This window comes from Taudactylus pleione, unplaced genomic scaffold, assembly GCF_031769625.1.
Source record: "Taudactylus pleione unplaced genomic scaffold, aTauple2 ptg000959l, whole genome shotgun sequence".
In the NCBI taxonomy this organism is placed as follows: domain Eukaryota; kingdom Metazoa; phylum Chordata; class Amphibia; order Anura; family Myobatrachidae; genus Taudactylus; species Taudactylus pleione.
This window is the reverse complement of record NW_028285360.1, coordinates 5,654,663-5,680,103: the sequence shown is the minus strand read 5'-3', so window position 1 is coordinate 5,680,103 and position 25,441 is coordinate 5,654,663. Positions and strand designations below refer to the sequence as shown.

General features: G+C 44.1%; 1 protein-coding gene across 2 annotated transcripts; it reads left to right on the top strand.

Moving 5' to 3' along the window:
- The first annotated feature begins 3,067 nt into the window (after positions 1-3,067).
- STX12 (syntaxin 12) lies at positions 3,068-22,732 on the top strand. Of its 2 annotated transcripts, none has more exons than XM_088459985.1 (9): positions 3,068-3,352; positions 8,251-8,320; positions 8,830-8,929; positions 10,311-10,448; positions 11,450-11,493; positions 14,115-14,223; positions 15,593-15,665; positions 16,837-16,919; positions 21,853-22,732. In XM_088459985.1, the coding sequence occupies exons 1-9, from the start codon at positions 3,256-3,258 to the stop codon at positions 21,943-21,945; spliced, it is 807 nt and encodes a 268-aa protein (XP_088316111.1). In that variant the 5' UTR covers positions 3,068-3,255; the 3' UTR covers positions 21,946-22,732. The 2 variants fall into 2 exon arrangements, with proteins under 2 accessions (XP_088316111.1, XP_088316112.1); XM_088459986.1 differs by having other exon boundaries at positions 3,069-3,352; positions 14,118-14,223.
- The last annotated feature ends 2,709 nt before the right edge of the window (positions 22,733-25,441 follow it).

Genomic DNA, 25,441 nt, shown 5'->3' with positions numbered 1-25,441 from the left:
GAGACAATTGGGGTACCACCAATTGTCTTGGGAAACCCTGCATGGGTGACGACACCACTGATTGCTGGGACAAACCCATCTGCGTAAACGCGGGCTGCGGAGCTAACTGGCCCACTAAGGTTGTAAGCGCCTGAGCGAAACAAGCCCAGGGCGGCTCCTGTACCGGTGCTGTAACCATAATAGGCCGCGCCATTGACAAACACTGCCGGCAGAGGCCCTCCGCGCTACCCTCCCCCTCCGCTAAAGGTACTTTACACGTAGTACACTGTAGCCGGAGAGGAAAGTCACTTTCAGACATGATGGTACAAAGTATGTGACCCCTCTCACCAATTGTTTTTAAAAAGGCGAGAGACCACCCTGCAGCACCGCACCGCAAGGGCTTTAGCAGAAAGAACAGGGACAGTAATAAAGCTGACAGTCAGAAATGGAAAGTACAGGCAGCAGCGCTAGCACAGTCACATACAATGCAAAGAAACTCAATTCCTGCACTAACCAGCACTGATAAATCAACTACACAGACACAGAGTCTGGTAGGACATAGCGCTGCATACACAGACCTGATCACAGCGGAGGAGAGGTATACAGGGGGACCCAGACCACGATGCCTCCGTCCAGACTTCCAGCAGAGTTCACCATGCGTTCTGGAAGATGGCCGCCGAGGAGCAGAGAGGAGGCTGGCCTGGGGGAGGAGCGCTGCCACAGGGACAGTCGGCGTGTTGCAGAGAGGGCTGTGCGCAGCGGGGGAGGCGCCGGCTGTGAGACAGGGAAGGCGCACTCCCCTGGCATGCATTTGACCCCCGGGATGCCGCAGCGCTACCGCTCTGCTGCGGTCCGCTGTCCCAGGGGGGTAGTGGAAGCGCAGGTTATATACCTGGCTCCACGCTGCAGCCAGTCCCCAGGGAGCACCCTGCCTGGGGACTCTGGACCATGTAACAGCGGGGACCCACCGCGGGACCCCGCTGCTTACCTTGCTGTCCTCCTTGATTCCGCCCATGGTCCGGAACATCTGGGGTCACCGCTAGCTGTGACCCCAGATGCTCACCAGCATCCCCGGATCGGTACCGGCGTTCTGGTACCGGCAGGGGTGTAGGGAAGACAGCATGGACGTCAGGACTGACTGTCCATGCTGTACATCCAGATGTGCAGCCACAGCTGCATGCAGAAAACTTCAGGGGCTCTTCTTAGCCCCCACTCCAACAGGTGCACCCGACTCCGGCCGGGCACCAAACTAAACTGAGGTGCCTTGGCTCGGGGGCGGGGTATAGGAGGGGGACCCTAGTGCATCCTGGGAGGCTGAAAGCTTAACTCTATGGTGCCCGATGACTGACGTCACACCTATACCCCAAGGTATCCTGTGGATACCCTATGGACCCTGAAGTAGAAATATATATATATATATATATATATATATATAGGCCCCCACAGACCTTAATCCATCCCTGGCCATAACAGCACACTGGGCCGTTGGAAGAGAGGAGCCATGTTGTGTGATGAGTAGGACTCGGACCAACAAGAAGAAGGTAAGTGTTGGGGCTGGCTGGGGCTGGAGACACAGTAGGGGGTTGGCTTGGGAGACAGAAGGGGCTGGCAGAAGACACAGAAGGGGCCTGGCTGGAGACACTGAAGGGGGGCTGGCTGGATGGAGACACTGAAGGGGGTCTGGCTGGGGAGACAGGAGGGCGGCTGTCTGGAGACACCACGTCCCATAATAATCAAATATAGAGTGGTAAGCGCTCGCAGGATGTGATTGAACCCACTAGATCACTAGCTGCTTACTTACTGAGGTGTTCCAACCTCTATAAATTATAGTAGCAAATTTGGGGAATAGTAAGCGCTCAGCATGGTCTAGCATGTAGTATGGACATGTGCTGAATTATGTATATTGGCTGTATCCCTTGATATAGATGTGTAATGAAAGTTATGACTCTAAGCTTCTTGTCCTACTGGTCGGCAATAACTGTAGGCAGAATATTCGATATATAATTGTTATATGGAATCGTCAGTTTATAGAAAGTTAAGTTCTGATAGTCTAATATGTCCCATGTTTGAGTGCCACACCCCTTCTTTTGGGAGTGTGTGCCCCTGGTGTGCAAAAAAATTTCCTTTTCACTATCAGATGCCCTTCCCCCTGCAACTCTAGAATACATATATATGATAAAACTGGGACAACCCATCACCAGATCTCTAGTTTTGCCTATGCCTTTAATACTGTTCTGCTAAGTTATTTGGAATTTCGGGAGAGGGGGGGGGGGGCTGGGCGTTTCAGGTTGATTTCCCCACTTATTCACCCACTTCTCCCTGGTTGCACATTTGGTAATTAACGCGCGATATTGCCGCAATTTCCAGAATATGCCACTTACAATTGAATTGCGAGAGGTGCAGCGCGCTTCATGTAAATTAGTTGCAATTCTCACTACAACACTCAGGGGCCCATTTATCAAAATGTATTTGAGGTAAAATCCCCAAAAACACACGTTTTCGGGGGTTCACCTCAAATACTAAGTTTCCCCTGGATGTATTGAGGGACCACAGGGGGTATCCTCAATACCTGCTGTGATCACTCCATTGCCGCTGGCAGGCGCCTCTCCCATAGGTTTCTATGGGGGAAGCGATGCTGCCAAATGCACCAATATCCGGAATGCCCGTGTACCTGCATGTCCCGGATGATACATCCGGCCGAAAAGATCGGTTTTTGCAATGCAATCAAGGGTGTTACTGGCCTGATAGCGTTGCAAAAGCGATCAATGATAACTGGGCCCCTCAGTGTACTATCTGTATAGCAGTGTAGTTCCACAGCACCTGGATGCAAGTTGAATCCACCTGCTGTGTACAGTGTACTATTTATAGTAAGCTACAGGGAGGGCCACTAACAATGCCCAGAAACACTACTACACTACTTCCTAACAACCCAGCGGCTCCTCCAACCGTGTCCTATGATAATACGACGACGCCACCGTGAATCTCATTACTCATTGTGCTGAATGAGTCATGACCACCAGGCTGCATGGTGTGTACGGCTTATATAATGACAGCGGCCGGGTGTGGTAACAGCTGATCCGTAGCCACACCCATCCGTCGGCCGCAGCCAGTCACGGCGCGTCTGCTCCCGAAGAAGCATCTGAGCATGCGCAGTAAAGCAGAGTGACGTGACCCAGGCCTCCTCGCCCATCGGGTGTTGCCGTGCGGCTGCGCAGCAGCTTCTGTGACCGGGGTAGTAGAAGGTGCCGATCGAACCCAGGCCGAGCACAGAGCATCATGTCCAGCCACTGGCAGCACAGCGGGGGATCGGGGCGAGAATTCAGCACCATCATACAGACATGCAGCGGCAACATCCAGAGGATCACGAACAGCAGTAAGCACTCACCGGCGGGTGTAACAGGGGTATCCGTGTGACAGTGACGCTGTGCGTTGCTCTGCGCCGTTATCTCCCCAAACCGGTCCCTTTCCCTGTCTGATGTACCCAGACATCCGCCGTGCCCAGCCCAGTGTGGTGGCATCATACTCATGATGAGCCTGTGTCACCCTGCCCGTTGTGCCAGGCGCCGGCTCTGTCTCGGGGAGTGTGTGCACATCTGGCACATATATGCATCTCACTCAGGCCTTTGAGGATACAGTTGGGTAGTATACACTGCGATTGTATCCAGATGGAATGATACATCACACCATCTGTACACACTGCACGATGCTGAATAAGACGACACAATGTATTGTTCTATGCTGAATTTAGCATACACACTTTTCTTTCTGATCCACGACGGAACTATATATCGTGCGAGGGATCGCATAGTGTGTACACAGCTTAAAGGCCCCCACACACGGTGTGATATTTTAAATGATATTGCCGGTTTCGACCGATTGGAACTACAAATCGTTTAAAAAAGTGCTGTGTGTAGGAATGATGCGATGCGCGCTCCCGTTGGTCGTTGATCTCTTCAACATGCAGAAAGATTATTACCTGTCTTTCACGATTTGCCAAACATCGTTCCGTGTGTATGCACGATGAACGATTTTATGGACGATGAACGATATGTCGTCACTTTTCCTGGCCACTCCCCTCCACCATTTTGTGTCAGCCGACGGAGAGACAGAAGATGCATCATGAGGGTATTTGCTGCCAAACTATATATCGTTGACGACCCATCTATATCATTTGGTCGTTTTGTTCCATGTCTGTGCACAGTGTCGTTTGTCCGGGAGTTTTCAGGAGTTCAAGGGAAATCGTTACCGAGATTGGATCGTTGCCTACATCGTACCGAGTGCACTCACCTTCAAGCTGCGTACACACTTATAGATATATCTGTCCAATCCATCTGGTGGGAAGGAAAATCTGGTCCGTTTTCCAGTGTTTGGAAGCAAATTTCTATTGCTATTTGCTCCCATGCATTACCAGATTCTCCTTCCCACTAGACAGATTGGCCAGATTTATCTATAGTGTGCACACTATAGATATACAAGGCCAGCAACACATCAGAATGATGTGTAGCTGGCTGATGCGACGGGACCCTGCATCAGCAAGTGCATGCACAGGGTGCGACAACACGATGTAGGATGCCATGCTGCTGTACACAATATCTTCTGATTGACCGTCCATGCAGCACGGCCAACCAAAAGGTATTGCATGCGACCGCGGAAGCACGCAAATCTGCAATACACTTGATGATATGTCCAGAAACGCCAAATTGGGCTATTTTTTAAGTGTGTACACAGGATTATAGATTCATCACCCTATCCATAGGGTAGAAAAGGGTCAGGAAGGAAGGAAACTGCAGGAATAGAAAGATTATATCCTATGTAATAACGTCATTACCAGCAGCGGCTCCTGCCCTCTTACCTGAGGGGGGCTGCCACTGCTGCTGGCCTGGGTCCCGCTGCCTACGTAATGAATCCTGTAGGTGTTGGGACATGCGCATGAGCGGCGGTGGTGCTTCGCATGCGCACGACTAACACCAGCTTCTCGGGCTGCATTGCTTGCAGACCCGAGAAGACCTGTAGCCCCGAAAGGCAGCCGCTATTTGCTGATTGCAGCCCGGACTGGAAGTCCCAGGGTGGAGTAGACACCTCCCCCTGGCTGCCTGTCTTCAGCGTGACTGGCAGGTGGCACTTCCAATAGGAAGCCACCTCCAGTCACAGTGAAGCTAGTGCACTGGCTCACTGAACAGTGGAGGATTTTACTGGGGGGGCTGCAGCCCCAAGGTAAGATCCGCCACTGGTCATTACCATTAGATCACACCAAAAGATTTGTATTTATATCCTCTACATTTTTGGTTTTCAGTAGACTCCTTTTTTTTCAATTGTATTTTACAGTAATATTGTTATTGCAGTTTTAAGATACATAGGGCCGTATTCAATGTGCAGCGAAAAGCCGTTTTCGGTGAAACGTTTTCACCGATGACGTAATTTTCCCCAATTTCATTTAACCCCGCATTTCATTTTAGCATCTTTTCGCCGGTGCGAAAACGCAATGAAATGTAATAGGCGAAAAAGTTTCACCTGTGAATACCCGGCGGAAAAAAGTGCAGAATTGGGGTTTTGGGGTGCAATGTGTCAGGAACAACCCTGCACCCTTTGGACCCCCCCCTCCGATGCTAACTGCAACAAAAAAAAACCACAAAGGACACCCCAAAAAAGCACTTGGTCGAAAATCAAAGAGGGGGTACAAATTTAAAAACTAGCGATATATCCTTTGGGGGAGGTGCTTGACTTTACACATTTTAAAATATGCTTGCACCCATTTTCATGTACCCCAAATTTGATGGGAATACTTATTTCCCCACCAAAAGTTGCAGACTGCTATTCTTCACCACTTGCTGAAAGACGCTAAATAGCGCCTATTGAGACGATTTAAAAACCACAAATACCTTTATTAGGGCTATTCGGGGGTACCCATAGTGATCCCCCATGTCAATGCATCTTTTGGGGGGTGTTAGGCTGATTTTCCCAAAATGAATAAAGTAGTGAAACCACTACACTTCCCGGCGCTAGTAGTTTACAGGAGAATATAATTAGATACCACTAGCTGCAAGTAAAGGGTCTAGTTAGGACCCTAGAGAAATACAGAGACGCTGAAATTATTTATTTACTGCACATAGTGGTATAGAATAATCTCATTTGATGTTGATAGCATATAAGTGTTTGCCTTATATTTGGATACAGGAGGCTTGTATATATTTACACAAAATAGGTTTAATTATGAAGACATACAGACAATATATAAATATAGATAAAATCACAATATAGCAGCAGAATTCTAGAAAGCAAAAATTAATCCTAATATAGCAAAATAGCCACATAAAGGTTAAATTAAATATGGAAAATTATATGCAAAGCTCTTAGATCACCACCTCTGTGTGGAAGTTGTCAATGTCCACAACTTATTGATGCTTAGTTGCTTTCCTCAAAACTGACAGAACTTTTCGCCGATTTCAGATTCGCAGGGTCCTGTTTTCGCACATTTGCAATTGAATATGGGGATACGCGCGATAACTTTTCGCCGGCAAAACATCTGATGACAGCGAAAAGTCCGGCGTCGAACTTTTCGCTTCAAATTGAATACGTCCCATAATGTGAATTACAGAATGTCTAACATAATGGCTGTTTTTAAGATGGTTAATTAGGATCCTTGTGACTACCCGTATTGTAGTGCTCGGAATCATGTGCCTTTCATTTAGAAGATTCCAGGAAGATAAAGTAGTGATTTGTTGTGTGGTCATTGAGATGGTTTCCAGCATCTGATGTACAATGCTTTCTCTGTATAGGAAAACTTCTGTCTTACAAAGGACTCTGACTTGGATGTGGTTTTTGCACTGAAAACAGATTGAAATCAGATAACATTGTTATAGGTTTTGTGTCCTGCTGCTGGGTTACAACGGCCTTTGGGCCTGATTCATTACAGACCGCTATTGCGATCGCAGCTGTGATTACGCATGCAGGTCTGCTGCAAAAATATGCTAATGACTGCAATCGCAAAACCATTACAGAGACGCCAAAAGCCAGCATAGAGACGCCCACTACCGCTTTCGCACAGCCATAAGACCTTGCAATCCTGCGTATACATCAGTAACATCGGTCACTCACGCACAATTACAACAGGTCCGACCTTACTCAGAAATTGCTAACCTCGTCGCACGCAGTGAGCACTCAAGCTGAGTATGCCGTCGCAGTGGCTAATTTATGCACGCCCATACAATGGCGTTTAAATGGACAAGCACGCCTGCGTTTTTGACCACTCGGTCAACACCCCCAAATGCTGACATCCCGTCCCTCTGTCTACGATGGCTTTGTATCTGTGTAGCTGAAAACAGAGCGATCGCAATGCTAACTCGCGCATGTGCACTGCGATACATGCGCAGTACACAACAACCAGCCGCTATCGCACTAGCGATCAATGCCGAATCAGACCCTTTGTGAATGTCAAGGTGAGACATATTAGCTGAGAATGAGACAGTTTGTTCTGCACTTGCATGCACGTTGTGTTATTTCATACACCAATACAATTGCTTCAGCTGCTTTGCCAGGTGGGTGTTAGTAATCATCAGTGGAAGTTACATAGTGGATAAATGATGGTTCACAGAGTCCAGGAATGTTTAAACTAGAAATGTTAATTAGAAAACCATGCTAACGAGTCACTAGGGCAGTGTTGGCTAACCTTGACACTCCAGCTGTTGTGGAACTATATATCCCAGCATGCCCTGCCACAGTTTTAGCATGCCCTAATAGCAAAACTGTAGCAGTGCATGCTGGATTATGTAGTTCCATAACAGCTGGAGTGTCAAGGTTAGCCAACACTGCACTAGGGCATTGTGCTTAGGGGTGGCTTCTTACTAAGCACAATATGTGTGGTCACCAAGGTCGTTAATTTGACTTTATTGGGTTTGACAGAGGTGTTCCTAATGCCAGCAAGAAGCAGTGTAAAAACATTCGGAGGGTGCAAATAAACAGACACCAATGAATGTAGCTGCTACTGTAGTTGACCTATGTCAGCAATAGAGGACGGAAGAAGACCTATATTACACAGTGTGAAATTTAATTATTAAGCTTTTTATGTAATTATTTCATATATGCAAATTGACTAGTACCAACAAGCATTGTGAAGATAATTGAAATATATTTGTGCGTGACTCCTGAGAACACATTGACTTTTGCACTATAGCCTGTAAGCAACTGTATTTTGAATGCATTGCCTACAGATAGATTTTCTGCTTGAATAGTCTTCGTTGAATCATATCTATTTTTCTCTTAAATCCCTTTTAGCTGCTCAAATTCGGACATTATTAAATCAACTTGGAACCAGTAAAGATTCTAGTAAACTTCAACAGAACCTGTAAGTTAAATATATATTAAAACGGTGATTTATTTGGTATAGTCATACATGCACTCATCTATTTTGTTTTGACTTTCTTTTAATGCTAAGATTGAGTACACACGTAAAGATTTTCTGTCCAACCATCTAACTAGTTGATTGGTTGGAATGAAAATCTGGTAACGTATGGGAGTAAATGATGATCAACAATTTGCTCCTAAATGCCAGAAAACAGATGAAAATGGTTGTACACACAAGTTTGTTAAATGTTTGGTTTAAACAATTTTGTCAAACAACAGTTTTTGTCCATTTTCCGGCATTTGGGAGCAAATTGCTGATTGTCATTTGCTTTCATACCTTACCAGATTTTCATTCCAACCAATCAACTAGTTGGATGGCTGGACAGAAAATCTTTACGTGTGTATGCACCTTAAGCCTTATTCTGTTCTTCATAATATGCTGTTTATTAGATAAATGTCCATTACCTTTCATTCTTGAAGACTATACCATTTTGATTTGTCTGTGTGCAGACAACAGATTCAGCATTCCACTAATGTTTTGGCCAAGGAAACCAATGCATACTTGAAAGACCTTGCATCTGTTCCTGCTCCATTGTCTCCGACCCAGCAGGTAAAATGGCTCACAAGTTACTTTTTATATATGAACCACTTATACAATGAGAAGGCATCTGGAGCAGTGATATGCAACTTGAAATCCTTCAAGGGCTGTATATACGGCTCCCTACCTTCAGAAGGGCCACAAAAGTGTTATCAAAGAAATAGACATTTCTGTAAAAACATATTAGAAGCAATTTAAAAGAACTGTTACAAATCTGACCATTAAGGAAGAAGAAGCTGGGGTCTGTAGGTGAAGGCTTTGAGCAGGGGTGTATCTTCATATTGGTCACGATGGCACTCGCCAGGGGCGCCGGAGCCACCCGGCAGTGCCACCTGCGGCCAGTTCTGTCTGTCAAAAGTCTGTGCTGCTGCTGATCTCTCAGAAGAAACCGCACCGGATGATAAGGGGGGAAGGGATCATCGTTCGTACAGCCACCACAGTGTTTATTTACGAACTGCCAATGGTGGGAGCCAGTTCCTTTGCCAGGGGAGCTCGGACCCCTAGATACACCCCTGGCTGTGAGGGCCATCTGTGCAGCCCACTGACTTAAACAGGGCATTTGTTATGCAATTATCGACCTGATGCGCAGATTTTCAGCATATTGGGCCAATAATTGCATAATACATTGCCGCAACCGATCAGTGAGGATCGGACGGTTGAGAATGCTGAAATCTTCCAACATGTCCGACTGATCCAATCATTGGTCGGCCACCGGACATTTCCCTTGTTCCTTCACCGAGTAGGAATGGGGAAATGTTTCCTCCCTAGGGAAGGAACACTGATATCGTGGGCCATATACTGTCACATCTCACAGTGTATGGCCACAATATCTGATTGGTTTCAGGTTGTCAGGTAAAATGTCTGTTGGTCTGACACATTTTATCTGGCAGTGTATTTCCAGCATTATAGACACAATTGACCTGGTAGAACTAACCACCAAGATCTATTTATGTTGCATGATTTAGAAAATTGAAATTGTTCCCGTTTTTTAAATTAACCTCCATTGCTTTAATCACTGGGTTCTTTCTTGGTTATACAGCTAATACAGAATGAAGTGAAAATATTTGACTTTTGTTTATAATAAAGTAAGAGACCTACTGGTTGTGCAGTAAGAGGTCCGAGGCCATTAAAGGTTGGTCAGCTACAAAGGTTTTCCTGCTTCTGAAGTTCTAGGTAGGGAGAATATACCAGTTTCTAAAATTTCCATAGACAAAGCTTAGAGGTTGCCACACCATAGTTACAGCGTAACAGTGCTGTGCCTTTCCAGTAAAAGTGATTGATGCTGGTCACATTCACTTACTGCAGTACAAATGCTAGTGACATACAGCTGTTTGTATTTGTCTTTTAAGCAGTTTGTGTACTGATCCCTATTTTATTGTGCTCTGCCCACCAGCGTCAGCAGAAGCTACAGAAGGATCGTCTTATGAATGATTTCTCTGCTGCACTGAACCATTTCCAAGCTATCCAGAGACAAGTGTCAGAGAAGGAGAAAGAGACCGTTGCTCGGGCAAGAGCTGGATCCCGTATATCAGTAAGTACAATCCTAGCTTTGTCGTGGGGTGACCCAACTGTGGGCACTGAAAACACAGGGACTGTTTTTGGCAGGGGGTCAGACATACGTGACAGACTCAGAGGAATTGATACAAAAAAACATGGGACATTTTAAGGCTCACAAAACCTGAACAAGTTAAAGTTGACTTATGATATCATATAAATGTGTAAGAATTACAACACTTGAAAGCAGATATATTTAAGTTCATTAGCTATGTGTCCATGCTACAGTAAGCTTCTCTGATATAGTCCCTTTTTGTACCCAAGCTGACTACTGTAATGTCCATTAATACACTTAAAGATATAGTTTTGTTATACCGCTTTTACACCTAAATTCCTGCTCTGACCTGGAGGTTGGAACAGGGTTCCAATCTGGATCAGACCCGGAATTTAGCCGGCGCCGACCCAGGATTTTCCCGAGCCGGCGCCGTTCACACTGGAGCTGAGTCTGCATAGACCTGGCTTTTTCGGCGTTGAAGTGGATGCTTGGAGATGTCATCTCCAAGCGTGACTGAGGCCGGCCAATCTGCAAGCATGCGGCACGATCCAGGTCACCGTGACCCGGATCGCACCGTTTTCACTGCAGGGTTTCACGGGTTATTCCGTGTTAAACCCTGCTAGTTACCTGGGTTGGATCGCCGGGTCACTCGACCTGGCAATCCAACCCTTTCCCCTTTTACACCAAGGAGCTAACCCTGGTTTTAGCTCTGGTGTAAAAGTGGTATTAGTAAGACAAATTATTCCCCAGCGAGCCCAACATTATGATTATTATTAACAATTCTACATATATAAGTTATAGATGTTTGCTCTTTGTGAAATAATGTTAAACTTTAGCTTTAGTAATTGTATATAGTATAGAGTTTAACACCCTAGAGACACGACTTAAACTATTCTGCTAACTGAATGTTTACTTGTGGAACTTCTATTACTTCTTTTCAGAGTCCTTGTAAATTCATAACCTGTTTTCCTTTTTATTTTTAGAACGATGAAAGGCAGAAGGAAGAACAACTTGTATCATTTGACAAGTAAGTAGAAAGCAGCATTTGGGTGAAGTATGAATTCTTACACTGTGGATTGAAATGGATTCTCTGTTTTAATGACCAAACAGCTGCTGTAACAGACTCATTTAATTGACAGTGAATAAACTACATTTTATGGGATTCAATAACAACCACAGATAGCGCAGACTGCATTGCCACGTGCGCCCTCTTGTTGTTCTATTGCATTTCAAGTGGTATGTACGCTACTTCTTTCTTGCCCCAAGAAAGTCCGTGACAAGAGAACCTTTTTTTTTATTTGTCTATTTATCACTTGAAAAAAAGTAACACATTGTGTTAAATACAAGCAGCAGGTGTATATCTAATTCTAGTATACTTTATGGTAACTTATCACATACAAATGTAGTATTCGTCTTGTTCTGAGACCAACACCTGTTTAAAAAGTAGAAGAATCACTTTTTTTTGCCTATATTTAGTAAATAAATAAATATTCTGCTCTCAAGCCACTTTCTCAAAACTACTGTGCATTCTAAGCTGGATTTGAAAGGTTACTGGTAAGGTTATTGACCACCTCATTTTAGCTATGTTGGATATTTTCTAAATTGTATATGTTCACTTTCTTGTTTCTGTTTTGTTGGGTATTATGTTTTTGTTTTGTTTAGGTCCTTGTTACTTCTACAGTGATCTCATGTAATATTGAAGTGATAGGTGCATGTTTTTATTCCTGGCACCTATTAACATTTTGTCAATCCATGCAAATGGGGGGGTGTTTTTATTGGGAGACCCGCTGCTATTTAGAAAAGTGTGACAAGATCTTCTTTAATACTGCTAGCCCAATTTTAGAATTAATATTGTTTTTCCAAAAATCTCGGTGTTCCAGTCTTGGTTTATAAAGAAACATTTTTCTGAAATTGGAATCTGATGAGCCCTTAAGTGCCTACATTGTCTTGGCAGTAATCAGGTTAAAGCATAACCGTTCAGAATCTATTTCTTTATTCATTTAAAAATGTAATTTTATTACTTCAAATACTGCTTATTTCAGCTTAATGTATGCCATAAGAGTGAGAGGACATCAGGACTGTATTTTTAGCACTTGACTATTGTGTGTTCAAGCATTTTATTAACATCAATCAATTTACATCTAAGGTTGTGCTCTTCCGTAGAAGTACAACTGAAAGGGGCAAAATATGTCCCATTAATATGTAAACTGGTTCCAATTGCTCCAAAGTAAGTAGAAGCCATTACAAAGGAGCGTTTTTGTAAGCTGCTTTTTACAGATGTCAACACAACCTATTCTTAAATCATGCCTATTAGCCCCGTTTGGCACAGCACAGATAATGTGGCTAAGCTGTGCCATACATCTCGCTACACAGGTTACACCGAATATGGATCTTAGGGGTTTGTTTACTAAGCGTCAGGTTTTAAAACCTGGCGTTTCTGAATCATGTTTATGTCCAAAATTTAAAAGGGCAATACTTTTACTATCTGTGCTTTGCTAATACAATCATTGTACTTTTAATTTTGGGCATAAACACGATCAGAATTTAGAACCCAATGCTAAATAAACCCCTCATCACTAATGTGAACGAGTAACCTGGATGGGTTAGGTATGGGATGCCGGCACTCAGGATCCCGGCAGTCATTATCCTGACGCTGGCATCCCAACAGGGTTAGCATACCGACACTTGTTGGTCGGTATGCTAACCCTCCCCCTCTCCCTACCCTAAACCTAACCTCTCCCTCCCCGCACCCTAAACCTAACCTTCCCCTTTAGTGCCTAACCCTAGCCCACCCCCTAGTGGCTAACCCCTAAACCTAACTCTTCCCCCTAAACCTTCTACTTAACTTCGGGATTCCGGTAATGTAAGTGTAGGCATCTCGACCGCCGGGATGCCGAACGTATCCCACCTGGATAATTGCATTGCATGCAGAAACGCTGTGCAACTTGTATGATATCATGGGGCAAAAGGCAAAAGACAGAGGGCTGATATGAGTAAGTAGCACCATGATTCCCGCCACATGGCGTTGTGCCTAACCTATGTGCCTATGTACCATTTCCATTGTGACAAAAATACTAATTCTAAGCATCCAGGACACTGTAAGTGACTTTGTATGCAGCTACAATGCAACACAGATAATAAATTAAAATATAGGTATGAAAGAATCGCTACCCAGAGTGTCTGCCGTCATTTGGCTCAAAAAGGATGGGTGAATGAGGACACAATGAACATGACCACTATTAAATTCTGTATCTGAGGCATGTTTCTGGCTTAATTTGCAATGCATTTGACTTCTATAAATGTGTTTTTATCGCACTACATTAAAATGTATTTCAGTGTTGTACTCACACATTATTTTGTTTTGTCATAGACATTAGAAACCCTGCAATACAACACCATGCTGCTAAATATGTTCTCTGCACAATACCTGAATTGCTGTTGTGACTCTCCTCCCAAAGAGCCCCTTTATTTGGCCAGCATGCTGCTCTGTCTGTTACAGCTATTAAAAAAGTTAAAGTAAGAGTTTAGGTGTTGAGAAAATATAACAATGACCTCCTCACCTTACCTTTCCAGTTAGGAAGAAAAGTGCACCACTCCGCTGATACAGTTGACTTATATATTATATTAATTATTTATTTTTACCTTAAGCAGTAATGAAGACTGGAACCAGATGCAGGCCCAGGAGGAAGATCTTGGAATTACAGAACAGGATCTAGAACTTATAAAAGAGAGAGAAAGTGCTATCAAGAAGTTAGAGGTGGGTTATAGTTCTGCATATCTATCTATATACGAGGGTTGTTCAAAAAGTAATGCCTAAATGCTCACAACTAAAATGTTATTATAGATACAGATTTGAAAATTTGCAGTAAAATACTTTGAAGTCTTAGTAACAGAATGACTCTACTCAAAAAATTCACCATCTGCCCTCAAACATTTTCTCCACCTCTCAACCCAAGCTGTGAATCCACTTTGGAAAAATTCCAGTGGTTGGTGTTAGACCTAGGAATGTATGACGATTTTAACAACCTCTGTCTTCAAAATGTTGACCCCGGAGACATTATTTGAGAGGGCCAAACAGATGAAAGTCAGAAGGGGCCAAATCAGGACTCTATGGTGGATGTGGCATTATTGCCCACCCCATTTTGGCAATGGCCGCAGATGTTGCCATTGAAGTGAGGTCTGGCATTGTCGTGGTGTAAGATGACATTTGACAGTGGAATTGTTGCCCTTTTTTTTGCGAATGGCTTAAGTGTAATAATGTATCAATCACTGTTAATTGATTGGTTTGGTTCCAAGTAATCGATGAGAATAACACCTCGGCAATCCCAGAAGAATGTGGCCATAACTTTGTTTACGGATCGCTGTGATTTTAAACTTTTTTGGCCTAGGTGAACTTGGGTGTTTCCATTGTTTTGATTGGGCCTTTGTTTCTGGGTCATAAAGGAATACCCAGGTCTCATCTCCTGTAATGACATTTTCCAAAAACGTCTCAGGGTTGGCTTCAAAGTTGATCAAAAGGTCATTGCACACTTCCACCCTCTGGGCCTTATGATCCCTGGTTAATTGCTTTGGAACCCATTTAGCACACACTTTACGATATCCCAAATCATTAATTAGTGTTTCTACAGTGCCATGGCTACATTCAAGTTCATCACTGATATCTCTGATGGTCACACGACTGTCTTTCTGAATCATGGCATTTGTGTTGGTTCTCTGCTGTCACTGCAGTTGATGGTCTGCCACCACGAGGTTTGTCGCACACGGACGATTCTCCTGATTGAAAACGCTTCATCCACCTTCTGACATTGCTATAATCAATTGTATGCTCACCATACAAGTAGGGTGGAATTGTCCTGTTGAGGATCATTTCATGTGCAACCATTAATTGTAAGGATCTATGTGCTTATTGTAAAATGTAATGTAAACCGAAGCCAGGGATTAAGAGTACTGCACTGACATTCTTTGTTATTTACAATCTATGGTTGTAGAAACACAACAAAAGTGATTTATAATTAGTCTGTAAATAATCTGTAAAAAAAATGAATACAATAAGACATGCTTGTGTGATGTGCACCTGGCAATATAAACAATAGACTCATTGCTTTCTGTCGGTTTTCTTGTTACAGGAAGACATCCTTGATGTGAATCAGATTTTTAAAGACTTGGCAGTAATGATTCATGACCAAGGAGAGATGATAGGTAAATATGTTACTATGTTTGTGTTTACTTTATACAGGTACTGTTATATCATAGAAAAACCCAAAGAACTGCATTAATCATATTGGTCATGTAACGGAGAGAAACATTGTAAACTGGGCATTTGTGTGTCATAGCAGCAACATAATGACACTGTAAAATCAAAGCTGAAGAATAGTCCAATAAAGAACAGTGCTGTCCAAGTTTTTACTTGAACAGAGATACATTTATATTATAGCTTCATGCAAGCAGGCAACATTTTTGCACTTAAAAACAAACAAAAGAAGTATAAAATTAAATAGAAATTGGCTCTTGGGCATGGCTCCAAAGCCTTGGATGGACGCTTGCGGCTTTCCAGTTGGAGTTCTATTTTTGCCCCCACCTTTGTAATGCAATTTAGAGTCCTGACGGTATATTTACTAAAGTGAGAGTTTTTAGAAGTGGATATGTTGTCACTAGCAACCAATCAGATAGTAGCTATTTTCTAGAAGTGCTAGATAAACGTTAAGTAGAATCTGGTTGCTATGGGCAACATCTCCACTTCTAAAAACTCACTTTAGTAAATATCCCCCCTGCAGTGATACACACAAAGTCTAATTTGTTATCAGGCGCTAACTATTATGCTAAAATAGGTTACGTAAAGAGGCCTATCCACTAGGCGATTTTGATAAGCGAATGTACGATAACAACGTCGTTATCGTGCAATCGCTTGTTAATCGCCCACAAATCGGGAATGTAAATGTCAAAGGTGACCAGCGATGCGCGTGCCCGCTGGTCGTTTTTGCCATCATCGCCCGTACATGCTGGTCAACCTGACGGTCCCGTCAGGATCCGCATGTACGGGGAGCTATGGATGACAAGAAGAGAGCACCTGCTGTGAGCTGGGTACAGTCGGCTGTTGCTGCGCCTTCCCTGTGCTCTCTGCAAGACACAGACGTTGACCTCTCTGCAACACAAGGAAAGGGAAACAAACAGTCACAGCCTGATGACGCTGGACATGTGATCTCATGCCTAGACTGAACGGTCAATGTAGGCACATCACTAGACATAGAAACCGCAGCACCATTACAATGTCGTAATCGTGCTCTCGTTTCTATGTCTATTAGTGGATAGGCACCTTTAGACTGAAGCCAATGTGTAATCTATTTTGAATGTCAATCCTCATCTTTTACAGATAGCATAGAAGCCAATGTTGAAAGTGCAGAAGTTCATGTGGAAAGAGGGGCTGAGCAATTACAGAGGGCAGCATATTATCAGGTAAGGCTTCTTTCTTTCACCCATAATTAAGACACTAAGGGGCAAATTCAGTTACATGCGTGATGCCATTGGCACCTCGCGTTGCGCATTTATGGGAATTGGTATGAAATACCGCCGGCAGCCCGTCAGGAGCAGAGTACGACGCAGCTAAGCCCGACAGCGCTGGAAATCCCGATCGTGGATAGGTAAGTATCCACTAACCTAACCCCCCTAACCCTCCTTAGGGCTGCCTAACCCTAACCACCCCCTTCCCCGCTGCCTAAACCTGTCCCCCGGGGGTGCCTAACCCTAACCCTCCCTCCCCCTAGCCTAACCCTCTACATCTAGACGCCCGGCATTTCACCCTTGCCGGGATAAGACAGTCGGGAAGCCGGCTGCCGGTATTTAGACAGTCGGCTTCCCGATTGCCTCCCCATTTATGTGCCAGTTACGGTAGGCTCACTCTGCTTGCAACTCTGTAGGCTACAAGCAGAATCTGCCTTCTGTAAGGTTATGCGTGCAGCTATTCTGGTGGCATCTGCGCTTAACTGAATCTGCCCCTAAAGGTGTAGCTGTGTACACTTAATGAAATGCTACATTATATACAGTAAAGAATTCATCACCATCAGACAAACAATTTTGCAAAGCAAGAGGTGTTTTTTTTTTCTTTTGTTTTAACAATTTGATGAGTGAATGCAGAAAGAAGGCCCACATGGTGTTGGGGATATGATGAGCACTGCTGGGTGCTAGCACTAATGAAGGAAAAAGTCCAATAACCGGCGTAAGGCAAAAGGTTAAGACGCCCTTTAGCGTATCGTTCACCCCTTAAATCAGGGGTGGGGAACCTTTTTTTCTGCCGAGGGCCATTTTGATATACATAACATTATTTGCGGGGCCGGTGCAGCCCACGCCCCCTCCATGTGACATTACACAGGGACGGGGCCACAATCGCCAGTGATTACAGCAATGCCCGGAGCATCCTCAGGATTCTCCGGGGAACTGTAAGGGCAGCGGTGTGACCATCTGAAGCGTCCTAAGTATGCTCCAGGCAGCACTGCTGCATAGATTCTGGCTGCAGGGTGCCATTCTAGGCACCCTGCTAGTCAGATGAGGCTAGCAGAAAAAAGCTCAGAGGGCCAGACCAAATGATTCCGGGGCCTTATACCGCCCCCGGGCCTGAGGTTACCCATCCCTGCCTTAAATGATTACTTTTTTTTTAGAGCAATAAAATTAAGTTTGAATTTTAGGTAGGAGGGAGACATTCAGTTCTAACCAGTGAGACCACATTGCTATGAATTCATGATAGTGGTCTAATCCTAACATTTTGACGGCATCCATGAGCATTAAAAAAAAATTTTTTTTAAATCTACCCTACGTAGCCATTTTTTTTTAACTAGGAGTGGAGTAGTATCACCGGTGAACTGAGGTCACAGCTTTTGCAGTAATTGTATTTGGATATTCTGGAGCTAAATGGTCTGTAGGTTTAAACTTTGCAACTCCTATCTCTGCTGCACACAACACTTCCTTCTGTTAGTTGACTGCTCTTGTGCACATCCCGATCTAAACATAACTTAAATGCCCAATTTTGTATCCCTGGTGGCAATTCCAGATTTTCGGCCGGACAATGATGAACAGATAAGTTTTAATGTCTTTAGTCTGGCCAAGCAATGAAGGGTAGGACTAATTATGGGGTGAGATATGAGAGTTTGGTATAATCTGTTCATGTCCACTACAATATTCTAGTCCATATTATTGCCTGATAATATTTGGAGAACAGGGATGGTTGAAGGAAGAGCTACTAATAGGATATGTTTCTGACCATCTCGCAGCTCAGGGGGTTGAAAGTTTGAAAAGTGATTTTGATAGAGAGTTTGCTCCTATCTCACCCGAGCTTGTCATCCCGATTTTTAGTAAATTTGAGAGATGTATTTTTTAGGTGAAAAGTACTTCCAATTTGGCCCGAAGGTGATAAGATTCAAGAGTGCTAACTCACCCGAGTTTTACGAGTGAGATGAGAGAAATCTCTCTAACTTACCCGACTTTGCCTTTAGTAAATTTGCAAGCAGGGAAAAAAATCAATAAATCACCCGAGATGGTCATCTCGACCTATCTCAATTCTTAGTAAATTTACCCCCAAGCCCCCCCCCTGCGTGCTGATACTTGGAGAAGCACAAGTATCAGCATGCGGGGCATTACGAGCCACAGCAAAAGCAATATTAAAAAAAACACAACACACACACTGTAGAAAAGTACAATTTTATTAAAACAGGCAGGCACACACACATGTACTCACACATGCACACACTATCTAACATACTCCCCTATGTATCCCTGAAGCCAATCTGTCCTCTTCTCCAGTAGGTAATCCAATGGAGTACCTGTAATAAAAAAATCCATACTCACCTCCTCCTATGCGTCAATCTGTCCTCTTCAGACAATCCAGGGTCTTGGCGAAAAAAAAAAAAACGGAAATACGCGGACCCTCGTACATTAGTAGTGTTCTTAGAGAACACTACTACCCGAATGACTGCTCCACCCGGGATTTCAGTTCAGAAATCCCGATGCGGAGCGCTCTTTGGCTGAGACAGGCGAGCCTTCATTCTCTCAGCCAATGAGCTGTTCTCCCCATTGACTTCAATGGTGAGAACCGAGCGTGCCCTTTTCAAAAATGTCGCCTCAGTGCCATTATGAAATTCAAAAATGGCCACTGCGAGCCAATTACGGCTCACAACGTCATCGCCTATCTTAAATACAGCCAGCGCGAGGCGCTGTCCACTCAGTCGTCGGCCGGTGAGCTGGAGAGAAGACCAGGTGAAGCAAGAAGACTCCACGGAAGCCCTGGATGGCCGGCGGCCGTGCAAAAGAACTTAAAGGCCGCCGAGCTCCAAGTGAAGACGCCGTAGAAATCCTGGGGAAGCAGCAGCCAGAAAAAGAGCTTAAAGGCTGTCTGCCCCCCAGGTGACAGTGCGGCATAATAAAATATTTAAAAAACACTCATTTCTTTTGTAGGGGTGCAGACCCTTAATGCCCGCCTGCTGGTACTTGTGGTTCTCCAAGTGCCAGTATGCGGGGATGCCTGCTGAGACCTGTAGTACTACTGCAAAAGACAATATTTATATTTTCATATGCACCACACAACACAATCAACTTGGCGCCCAGGGATGCTGGGGATAGCCCCGGGCTAACAGCCTGTGCCTGAGGTGCCCTGGAGAGGTGGACCCCTTTATTGGGGGGGGGGGGGCAGGCTCCCTAGCTCCCCAGGGATCCCCGGCCTGGGCTGATGTTGCGGCTGGGGGGCCCGGTGAAAGGGCTCCCCTGGCTGTGGCATCACCCTTCCGCTAGAAAGAGTCCAGTGCTGGTTCTGGTAAATACAGGTGGACCCTACGCATTTTTTCCACCTGTATTTCCAGAACCAGGGCCTGCTCAGATCCCAGTTCTGGTTGCACTGAATACGGGGGACCCCTACGTCATTTGTCCCCCGTATTTTGGCAACCAGGACTGGTTCTGAAAAGCCTGGTGAGTAGTAGTTTCAGAGCAAAAGCCAATATTCAAACTTCACTTGCACCACACTTTACATAATCAACCGGCACCCACCGCCCAGGGTTGTCCCCCGTATTCATCAAGCTCATAAAGTCCTTGGTGGATGAAACTCATTGGAAGCTGCCTCTTGCCTAATGAACTATTAAAATAAGCACCATATGAAATTTGAGAACCTCTCTTATATCTTTTAGAGTGTTTTTAGAACACCTGTTGAAGTTTTTATATATTTTTATTCTCCTGTGCTCATATTATAAATTGCTTTTTACTATTATTATTATTAACTCAGAACTCTGTATTTAGTGTATATAAAGGCCAGTTTTTAACTATATTGAAGCACTTTGCACTTCATTAAATAAACTTGCTGTACCTATACAGACCATAAGGGTCACTGTTAGAGCCTGTTTGAGCATATACAGGCTCAGAATTACATATTTGTTTTTTGTTTCATGTAATAAACTGCTGTTATTTCACTCACTTAGTTTTAGATGATTTATATAGCACTTTTATGGTACTTATTCATCTTTTGTGACTTATTGATTTTCACTATTTGTATAAGTCAGTCGCCAAGCCCTTGAATCTCTAGATACTGACACTATATAGCTGGTAACTTGGTGCCTGATTCAGCAGTGAACCCTATGGGGATTATGGATGCAGATCGAGTGATTGTTTGTCATCACACATGCGTATAAGTCGCACTGCGCATGCGCAATTATCTCATTGCGATTACGAGCGCAGAGAGGAATCGATCTCGAAAGTGATTGGTAGGCTGTCAGCATTTGGGGGTGGTGAATGGGGAGTGGTCGTAAAAAAAGCAGGCTTGTCTATCTGTTTGAACGCTGTTTCACGAGCATGCATAAATTAGCCACTGCGATTGCATATTCAGCAAGAGAGCACTCTGCGTGCAAGGAGACTTCCAGTGTTTGCAACTGGTCAGACTTGTAAATGTTGCGTGACTGCCTGATGTACGTTGATGATACCGATGTTTACACAGAAGAGCGACATTGGACGTATATAAGAAGGCAGCAGTGGGCATCTTTATGTCGGCTGTGCTTTGGCAAGCATTAGCATATTTTAGCAACTGTGATCCGTAGGTGATTGCATTTGTGTCGACTTTTGAATCAGGCCATTGGTAGCTCCAGCACTAGGCTATAATTTCTGCCTCCTTTTTTCATCTCCTGATTTGTGTTTGTAATGTAGAAGTTCGTATTTGTGGTTTCTGCATGTGAATTTTTTTCTATGAGACCTCAATAGAACTTGAAAGAAATTATACTCAATATGACCGAGAATGTTAAATACAGTATCTCCTACATGGCGAAGCAGAGTAGCGTTGCAAAATGATTGTTTTCTATGTTTGTAAAATGTTACCGTGTCTATGCAATATAAACCAACATTCTGTTTTCTTCTTCCCCCTCAGAAAAAGTCGCGGAAGAAGATTTGTATCCTAATCCTTGTCCTTACCACTATAGCGGTATTCTTGGCTATAATCATATGGTGGGCAGTGAAATGATCCATATTCCCAACATGCTTTGCTGAAGGAGGGTCCAGGTCTCCTCAACACGTGTCCCACCTTTCTGTATATATTGATTTCCCGCTGTGCAAAATTTCCACCAACAGTAAATGTGAAAGAAAAGTATTCTGATAAGACACAGAAAAGGGATGTAAACAAGACTCTACATTCAAAATCTACAGTTGTGGTAAAGCAGAAAGAAGAATACTTTATAGTTATTAATCTATGCAGCTGACTTAATGGTCCAAGAGAGACTTCAGGATAATCACTATTTGTTCTTTTTACCTTCTCATATCGCATAAAAATTCGGGTCCTAACATTTCACACACACACTACACTGGTTATGGTCGTTCAGCTGCTGTGTTCCTTGGTGCTGTGACCAGCCATTCAGCACATTGCCTCACCTAATTACCAAGGTTACCTTCACAATTCACCCCCCTGGAGCTTACCTTTTGTGTCTGCAGTCCTGAACAAATAACACACTGCCTGTATATAAAACGCAGTGCTTAAATTCTTTTTTTAAGTCCTTTTTTTTTTGTAGAAACAAAAACATTCATATGTTAGTAAAATAACAATTGCATAATATTTTCTAGTGACTGGACAATGGTAATGAATAATTCTGAAGATGCGTGTGCCGTGTGTATACGTATATTATGTGCTGTTCTTGTATATATATATTTTTTTTCATTTATCTTTCAACCTTTTGATGTTGATGGGCCATTGAGAGCAGTAGTAATATGTCAATAGGTGTTCAAATATAAAATAAGTGATTAAACAAGGAAATACATTTTATGTGGTGTCTTAATTTAGTTTGATCTGCTGACCTAACTGCAGGCAGAATGTATAAGAGACGGCACTAGTTGCATTAATGGTCTCAAACAGTAAAGCCCCATACACACTGGACGATGTGTGTACACGCCCGACGGGGGTGCCGGCAACATTAAGTGCATCCACACTTGGCGATGCAGGCAACGACGGCGAGGGGGGGAACCATGCTGCATTTTGCAGCATGGCATAGTTAACGATATCCCCAGATTGAGCTGCATGTAAAGATGACTGGGGATATAGTTAACGACCCGCGGAAGTGCACGTCATTCGTTGTTAAGCTCATACACACTGGACGATTTGAACGATATATCGTTCAACAATATCATTATCAGTCATATCGTTCATAAGAGTAGTCCAGTGTGTATGCGCCCTTAGACAGATAGCTGTAGCAAGTTGTATTTGATTATTAATGATTAGTATACTTGAAATAGCATACCTCTCAACATGACCCATTCGAGGAGGGACACAATGATCTGCTCCTGGACTCCTTAATTTATGAATTCTGTTACGTTTGTTAAACTAGTTAATTGATAAGAGAGGTTTCTTCTTCAGGGTCCATAGAGTCCACAGAATCTACCTTGGGGTATGTAGTGGAAATGAGCCATTGCACCAAACAGCTCTAGCTTTGTAACTCCCAGCATGCATCGGTCCTCCTCCCTATATACGCCAGCCACAGGCATTCAGTTTTTTTGTTTGGTAAGTATCCAGACACACCTGTTATACAGCGGGACTGCAGGTTTGGCACGGAGATGACGGGTAAGTGCGCGGCAGTCCTAGCATCCGATGTAGGACACGCATCGGGTGCGGGTGAAGGCCTTGTGTGAGGTGTCTTCACTAAGGCGGCCGGGTGCTTATCGTCTGTCGCCGGGGATGGGTAGTAGATGCACTAGAGCGCGCTAGTTAGCGTCTACTACTATGAGGCCAGCGTACCCGTGCCGTCAAAATCGCAGCTTAGAGGAGATAAGGCGCTCCTCCCCCAAACCAGAACAACAAATATAGCAACTTCCGGTACGGTTTGATATATTTGACCACCTCATGGTGAGACGCTCACAGATCGCGTTTGTGTGTGTGTGTGTGTGTGTGTGTGTGTGTGTGTGTACTGTTGTAGCGGTTGGTCTGCCTCCCTGTATACCTCTCTCTTGGGCCTGGTATATAGCACTCTATATCCCACGATTACCCCTCCGGGGCTGGCTAGTTGATTCAGAGTACCATTTGCAATAGCAATTGTGCGTATTTATACATTGTATGTGACTTTAATGCTATCTGCTGTATTGTACTGCTGTTTTGTTCCAAACTGTCAGTTATACTGATCACTGTGTTTCTCCTAATCCTTCTGAAAGGTGTGGGGGGTTTCATTGATAAGGGAGTCACATTGCATTTGCATTTATGCTGTACACCTTTAAACCCTTTTATACATTTGTCATGTCTAAAGGTGTAGGTGAGGAGGATGATATGCCAGTATTCAGATCATGTGTGTCTTGTTTGGCAAGCCTATATGAGCAGGATGTTAATCTGGATTGGTTGTGTAGCCTCTGTTGTAAAAAGCTACCTGTCCAAGACCGTACATCTAGAGCTTCAGCGCTAGAACCACCCTGTTGGTATCAGGTTTTGTCGCACTTAGTGGACAAAGTCGCAGAAGTGCGGGCTCAGACTGCGGTATTTCCCCATGGTATGGGGTATTCACAGCAATTGCATCCTTCTATGTATATGCCCCCCATGAATCCCTGTTGGGTTGATTCTACTGCTTACTAGCCAGAGTGTGCCGCAGTCTGTAGCTCCTCAGCAGCCAGATAGACAAGTGGCGTCAAAGCAGGGGCATAAGAGCGGTTCCTATCAGTTGCCTGATGATGACCTGGACTCCTCTTCAGACTCTGATACTTAGAGTTCTGGGTCTTACTCAGTGGAAGACCATCAGTCTCTTCTGGATGTCCCCTCTCTGGTGATAGCGGTTAGATCTGTCCTCAGTATAGAGGAAGAGGAGTTCCCACCGACAACCAAGGTGGTCTTTAGGCATCAGAAGGTGGCTGAAGATTATTTTCCTCAGTCTGAGCAACTGACGAATTTTATGTCTGAGGCATGGAATACGCCTGGGAAGCATTTGCTACAAGGAATACAACCTCTCGATACCCATTTGCACTTGGTGAGTGTAACAAATGGGAAGTTCCACCAACGATAGACGCTTATGTCACAAGGTTGATTAGGAGCGCTACGTTACCCATTCCTGCAGCATCCTCTTTAAAGGAGGTTACAGATAAAAAAAATAAAAAAAACTTCACAATCATTTGGAGCTATTACCAGACCAGCTATGGCTTTAGCCTGGGTAGTGAAAGCTATGGAAGAATGGATGACAGCTCTGGAAGGTACTATATCTGATGCTACCAGAGAACAGCCGTCTTTTCTCTATCAGATGCGAGAAGCAGCTGGGTATATGGGGGAAGCGGTCATTGATGCAGGTATTTTGGCTTTGACAGTCTCTGCAACTTCAGTTGCAGCCAGAATATCCCTTTGGCTAAAGACCTGGAAAGGCGGATGCAGATTACAAGAAGGCTCTTGAATCTTTGACTTTTGCGGGAAAGGTACTGTTTGGACCAGAGCTAGCTGACATAATGACTTCTCTGGCAACACCGAAGTCGGCTGAATTGCCATCTGCGACTCCCCCCTAAATTTA